This window comes from Triplophysa dalaica, chromosome 10 (genome assembly GCF_015846415.1).
Source record: "Triplophysa dalaica isolate WHDGS20190420 chromosome 10, ASM1584641v1, whole genome shotgun sequence".
NCBI lineage: Eukaryota > Metazoa > Chordata > Actinopteri > Cypriniformes > Nemacheilidae > Triplophysa > Triplophysa dalaica.
This window is the reverse complement of record NC_079551.1, coordinates 7,736,829-7,747,554: the sequence shown is the minus strand read 5'-3', so window position 1 is coordinate 7,747,554 and position 10,726 is coordinate 7,736,829. Positions and strand designations below refer to the sequence as shown.

The window sequence follows — 10,726 nt, the reverse complement described above, 5'->3', positions numbered from 1 at the left end:
GAATAATCAAACCTAGATAGGGGGACAAAAAAGTAATAATCTTACAGTAACACTTCACAATAAGGTTATTTTAGTAACATCAATGCATTAGCTAACATGAACAAACAATGAACAATACATTTGATCAAAAATCCATTAAGGGCTAACCAGCCAAGAACTGAACCCAGCGACAGCATGGACACTGACCGGACAAGCCTGGCCCGTCTCCTCTGCAGCCTTCGCCAAGGAGAGGAGACTGTGGATGAGTATGTGGGGAGATTCCTTGACGTCGCCGAACAAGGCACCTTCAGTGAAGAGGAGTTGGCGGTGCTATTCAACGTAAGGGAAGTTAGGTAAACGGTGGACAAAACCCCATTCATATTGATTGCCATTGGACGACTAGGGGGGGAAGGGATCGTGTGCCTCATTTGGACGCCCAACTCGTCACTTTGCGATGGCGAGTGGCACTAGTAGTTTAGGGTCCATTTTCGGGCAAAGGCATCGTGCGGACTCCAAAAGGGGTGGTAAAGTACTGCGAAATGTACCATTTTGCCGCGAAATGCCTAAACATCCCCCTAACTGCCTAATCTTCATCACTGCGTCCAAAAGGTGCCTTTCGCGTCCCCTAACAGCCTAACTCTACAGCAGTCTTCCTCTCGTCCGTTGCGCACCTAGAGTTGGCAGTTTGACGCCCCTTGCTGCCTATTGATTGCGCTTAAGTGCCGAAACGTGCCCTGGTGGGGTATCTGACAAAAAGTTGTCGGATATGCATGCCGACAGTGCCAGGCGGTGCACGGGCACTCAGAGGTCCAAGCGAGCTATCAAGATGTACGAAAAATTAGGAAAAATATTTAACTTTGCGTCTCGACCGAGCCCCCTCGGTATGTCCTCGAGGGCCACGTAATGCAACTTTCTGTTAGGTTTTGGGTGCCTGGGACCTGCGCGGTTTGTACGGGATACTCTGACACCCGCAACCTATCCCATTCATTTTCATAGGCTCATGATGGACACTGCCATCGAATAGTCCGATTGGCCTAATTTTCTCGTATGTGGCCCCGTCACAGGCCTCCGGGTCGGCTCTTGGAGTTCTGCGCCCCTCCGACCTATTTGACCGCTCGGTTTGCCAGAAAAGACACCGATAGCCTACAAATAGGCTACTAATGTACGCTCTAGAATACAACGGTTGACTTGGTCAAAAGATCACAGGGCCTCGATGTTCGTCAAGGTATACGATGGGGGTCCCATGAACCTTGACAGCGAGTGTGGTCATTCTAGGTCACTTCTAGGTGCCATTTTTATGAAAAAGGTTGAACCTCACTCTGGTTCATTTTGCCAAAGAGGCTATTTGTGTCCTTCAGACGAAGAGGCCTGATTCAGAGATTTGTGTGAAACACACTGAAAAATGTTTGCTTTGGCTCTGGAAAGCCGCCCTTTTGGTATGTGAAACACGGGCCTACAGACTAACAGAGTATAAAAACGATTTAAATGTAATAAAACTTATAAAAAAACTCCTTCAATCCCTCTCTTGACCTCTGAAAGAGGTCACACAACTTCATTTTTGTCATCACCCTCATCATCCGTAAATAGGTTGTTAGACAACAGCGGCATACTGTAAGGGGGTGGGGTGAGATCTTTCTTTTCTATTGCAGCCACAATAAAATGGTTTGAAACCTTTGAAATCATTTGCGATATTTGGTGATTTAAAGCACCATTTGAGTACCTTTGACAGATCATTCGTGCTGACATTACTGTGTAACAGAGTTACTGTATATTCATCTACATCCTCAATGTAACAAAACGCATTTAATTTATTTGAATATAAATGAGATGAAAGATAAGTTAACATGTAATTTTTTGGCAAAACTTTAAAATGATTGTACAGTTAAGATTGTACATTGTTAAGATGAGTAAACTAATATAAAAACTGATGGTTCTTTCTGTTTGGTATATAAGATGCTTTACATGTTTCCAGACTTGTAAAGTTCACACAGTGTTTTTGTGTGAGTGTTGATGTGTTTTAGTGACTGTGGGCCTCAAAGAGCAGTAATACACAGCAGAGTCACTCACATGAACATCATGAATGATCAGAGGAACAGTTTTATATTATATTATATATATTATTTTATAATATATTATTTTTATCCTGTATGTTTTTATAACTATTGGCATCATACAGTACTTATTTTACCTGAAATGATGATGTAGATGAGAAGCAGTTGTGTGTTTGTGTGTTTGTGAAGTCAGACCAGTTCTGTGTTTATGTTTTGTGTGATGTGAGCTGTAGATTTGTGTTACTGTCAGTCTCTTAAAGGTTTTGTAACAATGTTTATGATTACTTAAATCACTTAATTATATTTATACTGGATGCTATTTGTCATCAAAAAATTGTTACACACGGGAAAAAAAATACAGTCTGAAGCAGCTGTTGCTCTGCCACTCTCTCTCTCTCTCTCCCTCTCCCCTCTCTCTCCCTCTCCCTCTCCCTCTCCCTCTCTCCTTTCATCCAATCTTCACTCCATCGACAGTGCTAGGTAAGCTATCCTTGTTCTCTGCCTGCGTTTTATTGAATACCAATAGACAATCCCGTTTTGGCCGACAGTCTCCTGCTCTTTACATCCATATCAACCCAATCCTGAGTGTAATCCTGAGAAACTATTTAGTTTTTTGTCCTGAGAAACTCCCAGAACACATTTGCAAACCTCCGGACCCCCTCCCCCTGGATAGGAGGAGAAGTGTGTTTTGAGGAGGTGTGCATGTAAATGTGATTGACACAATGTGATGTTGTATTGTTTTTTAACATGCAAAATTTTGGATGACATTTTCTTACTCAATTTGCAAAGACATTTAGAAAATTAACTGTTGTAACAAGTTCGGCACTTTTTAACTCACTCAATGTTTTGTCACCAGCCAGCGGCTTAAAAATGGGGTATGCAGTATATGCGGTGCATGATCGCCGCACGAGGGGGAGGCGTCAATGTGCCAAAATATTATCCATAGTTAAAATATCATAAATAGAAAATAAAACCAAAAAAATTAATTTAAAACGTTTCAGTTTTACCTTTGTCTAGCATTTTGAACGAGTTCAACAAAATATTTTATTTAATCATGATATTATGTCAACCACTCGCTCTGGTTCAATTAACTTCGAGGCCAGTGGGGACTCTTTACGCCTGCTGCTGTCAGCTCTGCATTGGTCCTCAGATCCCCTCGTTCAACGTTTTTGCTGTCTGGCTATGCATCTATAGACCTATTTATTTTAGACAATAAGACTATCCTTTGTTTTATACCAATGCGACTAATGCAGCATTCCACTCTTATCTCAACCCCACAGATTGAACACAAACCCTACAACCCCTTCATACACAAACCCTTCACTCTCAGAGAGAGAGAGAGAGAATCCCTTAAAACTATACACTACCTCAGTGAAGTCACTTTAGAATGTTTGTCAAAGTTTCTCGCTGTAAAAACATAATTTTGTCTTTTTTATGAATCGATATATTGTGCTACACAACATTTGATCTGAAGGGTTTCATTTTAATGTCTGTACTAGGTATTGTTGACATAATATAATAGTTTCATTCATTCTCTGCAAAACAAAAAATGTATTTAATAGAAGTGATTTTGAAATGCATTTCTTGAACAGAATAAAAAAGAAAAGGAGTCAGTTAGATTTCAGAATAGATTTGAACTCCTAATTTTTACAAAAGGGCTGAGAGAATAAAATATATGCACTATAATATATTTCATCATTTATTTATTATGTGAGAAGAACAATGCACACATTTGAAACAAAAAAAAATCTATTTAGGCATAATGTGAAACTGTTTAAACTCAGAATTCTTCAAATGACTAATCAGCCTATTGACCAAGTATTTCAGACTTTTCAGAGTTGTCCCCTCAGATGTTTTGTGGTGTTTTTCAGGCACAGTTGTGAAGAGTAAATGATGGATCATTTTGGTGTTTTATTATCCATTGAAACCGTCCCAAATTACAATCATGTTTGTTTATAAAAGCTAAAAGACATAAAGTAATGTTAAATACATAAACATTTGATACACCAGTAGAGCTGAATGAATGCTGTTATGTTTGATTTCAGGGGCAGAGTTCAGAATGATTTCCAGGAACAACAGAACTTTTCCTGCTACTTTTCTCTCTTTCATTTCTTCTGTGATTATTTACATCCAAGGTCACAGCAGCTGTGAGAGAAATTTAGGGAGTGGGAGTCAGCCAGAAGGAGAGAGAGAGTGAGTGAGAGAGAGAGAGAGAGAGAGAGAGAGAGAGAGAAAGAGAGAGTGAGTGAGTGAGTGAGTGAGTGAATGTGCAGTGAGACACAGTATGAGGAAGGAACGTGGAAACAGACGGAGAGATTAAACTCTCTATCTCTGAAGCTCAAGGCTGAATATCTGATGCTGTTACACGAAAACTATTATTTATGAGATATTAAAATATTAACATAATATAAAATAAAATAATTGTATGATATAAATACTGTACAGCATGATTTTTTAATTAAAATAATGAGTGTTTCTTTACTTAATAATGTAAAGCCTATAATGTAAAGCGCATTTCATTAGATATACGTACTTAAATTTTAGATATGTACATAATTAAAATACTCATTAACATAATTAAAATACGCAGTTTGAAATCATTAGTTTTTCCTTTTATTTTATGTTTGAAAAGTACAGAATGATGTGAAAGAGATTGATCGATGTTTGTTTGACGTCACGCTATTGTTTTTGTAAGGATTTTTACATTTTTTACATTTCGACTTTTATCTCGTAACATTTCGAATTTAATCTCGTAACATTTCGACTTTTATCTCGTAACATTTCGACTTTAATCTCGTAACATTTCGACTTTAATCTCGTAAAATTTCGACTTATCTCATAACATTTCGACTTTAATCTCGTAACATTTAACGGTTAACGATCACAGTGTCTTCTAGGCAACAACGGCCACTTCCGTTTCGAGTTAGTTTGACCCAGAGCCGTTAAGAGAGAGAGTTGTGTCTTCTTCGTTGACTCCAATGGAACGTTTCATGAGGCTCTCTAGTTCCCGGAAGTGAAACAGACTAAACAGACCAACTGATGTAAACTTCTAACCGTTTAAAGACGAATGCCATTTAATGAATACAAATGAAAGAAATAAAGCATTTAAAGAAAAACATAGCTTCCTGAATCTATCTGAAGGCTCCATGAATCACGTGACGCTCCAGCGTTTTGGATTTCCGTTGGCAGAACTCTCTCTCTCTATGGCTCCGTTAGTCCCAGTGTGTGCTACAGTTTTCCAAAGCAAATGCAGTACATACTTTAAGGGCATGGTGTACATAGGTGAATTGGGACGCACCAAGTGTCTTTGCTGCTATTGAAAAGTTACGGGTTGGATTTAAAACATAGACGAATTGGGAACAAAATCTATCAAATGGATTTTTTATGAAAGTATCTGATGAGCGAGATCACTGATGATGAACATGATGAGGCAAGGCAAGGCAAGGCAAGTTTATTTATATAGCACATTTCATACACAAGTGCAATTCAAAGTGCTTTACATAAAATGATTGACAGAAAGAAATAAAATGTATCTTTTAAGTGCAAATGATTTAAGACCGCTTAAGATTTTTAAGAAACAGTAAAACAGCAATAAAATTGATTAAAAAATGTTAAAAGAATAAGAGCAAAATGAAAATAAATTAGAAACAGAAGTGCAGTTGATGTAAAGCAGCACAGTGCTCAGGTTGTGAATGCACAGCTAAACAAGTGTGTTTTTAATCTGGATTTAAAAGTAGCTGCTGTTGGTGAATGTCTGATATCTTCTGGAAGCAGATTCCAGCTACGGGTGGCATAATGGCTAAACGCTGACTTGCCCTGTTTTGAGTGAACCCTTGTTATCTGTAACTGACTTGATCCTGATGATCTGAGAAGTCTGTTTGGTTTATATTCAATGAGCATATCTGAGATGTATTTAGGTCCTAGACCATTAAGTGATTTATAGACAATAAATAATACTTTGAAGTTGATTCTAAAAGTAAGATTTTATTGACAGAACGCATCATTCATCATTAAATCCAACCAGAACCAAAAAATCTGAGCATATCTCTCCAATCCTCAGGTCCTAGCACTGGTTACCAGAGTCATGTCCAGCAGGAGTGATTTCATCTTCATGTGTATCCCCCAGGTATGCGGGCACAGCAGACACCTGAAGAGACGGACGCGTGAGTTCCTCAAATAAAATCACTTGATCCATGAATCAATGCAAAGGTTTCTGATGTGTTCTGACCTGTGTGTATACTGTGATGAGAGATGACAGATAATGAGTCTGGACTGGAGCTCACAGCAGCGGGTGTCTCAACATCACAGCCGGACGCTCCTTCAAAACACACACAAGTCATCAAGAGCGATGTATCTCACATGTTCAACACTCGTTTACACGGTCAGTATGTTCCTGAATGACGTGACATGATCATAGAAAGTTCTGCACTTACCAGAGTTAGACTTGTTGATATCTTTTTTGCGCTGACGATTAAAAAAACCTCCTTTCTTCAAGGAAAGAGGACGAGGAACCTGCAGAGAAGATCAAGAATGATTATCATCTGTTTCCCTCTGCTGATTACACCAACAGCTCTCTCTCTTTCTCTCTCTCTCTCTTTCTCTCTCTCTCTTTCTCTCTCACTCACTCTCTCTCTCTCTCTCTCTCTGTCTCTCACTCACTCACTCACTCACTCACTCACTCTGTCTCTCTCTCTCTCCCTCCCTCGCTCTCTCTCTCTCACCCCATGGAGTTTCATGTAGAGGCCACAGGCGTTGCAGACCAGCTTTCGCTCAGAGTTGCGTCTCCACTGTGGGGTTGTGGTGGAGTGACAGTCGGTGCAGAACAAACCCACTTTGTGTCTTTTGGCAGACTGGTGAAGAACGACAGAGAACATCATCAGATCACTTTCTTTCTTAATTCATTTCACAACTTCTTCACAAAATGCTGCATACTCACAATAAAGAAACAAACATTTTAACTTAGAAGTGACGGGGCAAGTTGTCTTGAAGGACATTGTGTCCACAACTGCAAGATTGTATTCTTTTACATTTATTCATTTAGAAGAGTCTTTAATACATAGTGAGAGAGCATTTTACATTTTTCTGAAGGCTAATTCACACAGATTTAGCAAAAATCTCTAAGTGCAGTCTAAAATTGTATTTCAATGATATATATACATTACTAGAGCCAGACTGTGAATGTCATGAGCTAATGATGACCACTTGACTGATGTGAAACATCATTTCTGGAGCTTTCTGTTTAATTGATGAAACAATAATCATCAGATTCAGTGATTGTTTAATGAGTGAGTTGTATTTTGAGCTGTGACCCACCAATCCGCTTTGTGGTTTAATGAGAGGCCGATTTATTCCGTTCATTTTGTGGTAGAGTCCACAGGCGTTACTTTCTTTCAGAATTGTTTGATGATTTTGCAGAAGGTCATGAGCGTGTGAATTGTGGGGCGATGTCTGCCCCACTGTCACGTCGTGATGGGACGGATCATTATCTGTGAAAGAGAAATAAAACCACAGATGACAAATACTCAAGAAGAGTCAAAATATAGAAGAACAGGCTTTTTTAATCAACAATTTTAATGATATTCATTTTAATTCTAATTTCATTTCGAAGCAAATTGTGTTAGTAATAATAAAACAATCTATTATCTACATGTGACTAATCTAATGAGTCTAGAAATAAATATTAAGAGTAGTTAAAATAATTTAAACTGTGTGGTTGAAGTTTCATTTTAATGGCATTTATACTTTATTACAAGACGTTTCCCGTGCGTCCTGAATCACATCAGCAGACGTGAACGCGCGGGTTTGCGGGTCAACAGGAGGCGCTGTTCGACACATCTCACAGTTGGAAAGACCATCTTTTTTTTACATTATCACTTCAGTAGTAAACTAAAGAGAACAAACAAACCTCACGAAACAGAAAGGGATTGGTGGGAAATATGACGCAGAGTTTATGAGTGTTTATATAAAGGTCTGTTTACAATAATAGGCCATTAATAGCACAAGATTGTGACAAGGGTCAACCGTTTTTATTCGAGTCAAGCTTTAAAATACATGTTCAGAAAATAGATGAACAAAACAACAACACATAATGCGGAGAAATTATAATCAAAATAAAATAAAAATCATCACATCTTGCCGAGATAGCAGACTTACTGAAATTATGTAACATAAAGAAAAGAATAAGATCCAATAAGTGTGGCACAAGCACACAGTTTTATAAATATGATAATAAAGACATTTCTGTCAGATTTTGTCATGGTAAAGTAAATGTAATTACGCACTGAATTGGATTATTTTGGTTATGTTGGCAAATGTCGTGAATATTTTGATGACACAAATCAAACAGGATTGAATCGTAAAACAAATAAATCTCGAGTTATAGATCTACTCGATTTTTTGAATACTTTAAATTGAATCCGTTTTAACAATAGGCTATACAAAACTTTTTTCATTAATAAAACGTTTATTCGTTAAATACAAACGAACTGTACCCGCCGGAAGGCAATTGCTTTTGAAACATTTTTATTTTTTAAATTAGTATTTTCTAAAGCGTTTTAAACCACACTCTCGTTAATGTATTGCTGTATGATAAACAAAATCTCTACAGAAATAATAGTAAATAAATAACCGAGTAAAATATGTATTGGTGGTCCATTTTTGTCCATGTAAAAAAGAAATTTCTCATATTATGTCATAGTAAAGAGAAACATCTCATTTATCTCAATGATGTCGTTTTGTTTTAAGGTGCATTATATTATGAGCTTTTTTGCCAACTAGATTTTTTTCAAGATGTAGCATTCAAATTATTATTTTTACACATCCAATTTAACACTCTTGATTGTTTTCGTGTATTTTCAGGTCATAATAAAAACAATTGAATCATGACAGAGACAACGACAAACGCTTATCTGTGACTAACTTCAACATAATAATGTGTTGAATGAGCTGATAAACAAGCGCTTAATCTTTACAATAAAAGAACAAACACGACAGAACGTCATTAATGTTTTTAAATCAATCAGTTCCAAATGACAAGAAATATTTTTGTTTTATAATCATCGTGGCTCTCAAATGCCCGTGTTTTCTATATTAGACGATATTAATGACACAATTATTTTTTACAACTTTTCATTTGTTCCTTTATAATGAGTGTTCTGGAGAATCCATTGACGAAAATTTTAAATTATTTTTTCTTATCTAAAATCTGTTGACGACTTGAGAACCTTGTGAAAATCTTGATTATTGTATTTTCAAAACCTATATTTTTATATATCTTATTTTAGAAAAACAACACAGACAGTGTACAGTGAACTTAGCACGTGTAACCTTTCGGAATTATTTACCGTTAAAGTGACTTTATAAACGTCGTCGTCAGGTTTAACTCTATCAAACTAAATAATAGAATTATTTTCACGAATTAAACTCAACAAAACAATATATAATACTATATATAATACTATTTGGAATTAGAAAAATTTGAATAGAGATACATATATATGAGCTGTACACTACTGAGAATGTTTTCTGTAGACGTTCTTTATACACTTTTCGTTGCATTATAATTTAAGGATCCTGCTCACCAAATTTCAATCCTTCGCACGCGCTACTCGAGATGTTTAACGGGCTCGGGTAGGTCGTTGTGTCCCGGGTTTCTGCGATCCAGGAGGTCATCGGGGGACTCGTGGAAAAGGTGAACCTTGACACCCGGGATTGATGGTGCCCACTGGCGGAGTTATAATAGGCCACCGTATCCGCGCCCGGCTGCGTCCACGCCCCGTGGCAGGGCACCGGGCTGCCCTGCTGGGACGTCTGGAGGTACGGAAGCGTCCGAATCATCGGGCTGACCCGGGGGGTGGCAATGTACACGGATGAAGTGGCCGCAGATGAAAGGTAACCGGGCTCGTAAGACGAGTGTCCGTGGTTTGCGGACATTGATACACCTTGATATCCGTACGCAGGTGAGTGTTAGGCCCGATTTTTCCACTGATGGGTGACTGTGTGCTGTTAGGACAGGGACATCGATGTTTCAGATAATCCGACAAGATCCGGTGGAGAGCATTTCTGTCTCACTTCAGCCTGTAAATAGAACAGAAAGGTGATTATGAGTCTCGACACACACACGTCTCTCTCAGCACTCCTCCCATTCTCTCTCTCTCTCTCTCTCTCTCTCTCTCTCTCTCTCTCTCTCTCTCTCTCTCCCCACCTCCAGTAAAGCGCATCTCACACCAGTGGCGCCTCCAGAATTTTTTCATAGGGGTGACCAGGAGGGGCAACCTAGAATCTTGGGGTGGCACAGCAAAACTATAAACCATAATTTCAGAACTGTATTCTACTGTTGTAGTAAACCGGCCTGTAGAAAACTATCAGAAAGACTCTACTGATATACTTGTTATATTTAATGTTACTAATGATATAATGTGCATAGACTAATAACAGTACAGTTAACATTTTGAGTTGCACAACAATTCTGTTTTATTTGCAATTGTATTTGGCATAAGGTGTACATTTATTACAAAGAAAACAGTTACTGGGGAAAAGAAGATACTGGCAGATACAAATAAAAGCAAGGATCAATAGTCTGATTCTGATTACCAGCCTATACAGTATGTGTAAGAAACACTTATATCTTTGCTTAATGTAAAACAAAAATAATTATTACTGGTTCAAATCAGACATATACATTTTTGTTAAACATA

At 38.0% G+C, this 10,726-nt stretch overlaps 1 protein-coding gene across 1 annotated transcript; it reads right to left on the bottom strand.

Moving 5' to 3' along the window:
* Positions 1 to 5,994: 5,994 nt before the first annotated feature.
* On the bottom strand, positions 5,995 to 10,122 carry LOC130429351 (transcription factor GATA-4-like). The gene is made up of 6 exons (XM_056757851.1): positions 9,611 to 10,122; positions 7,344 to 7,516; positions 6,752 to 6,880; positions 6,464 to 6,542; positions 6,259 to 6,348; positions 5,995 to 6,177 (listed from the first exon to the last, which is right to left on the bottom strand). Exons 1-6 carry the CDS (start codon positions 9,960 to 9,962, stop codon positions 6,140 to 6,142), a joined length of 861 nt encoding a protein of 286 aa, XP_056613829.1. The 5' UTR covers positions 9,963 to 10,122; the 3' UTR covers positions 5,995 to 6,139.
* Between the last annotated feature and the right edge of the window lie 604 nt (positions 10,123 to 10,726).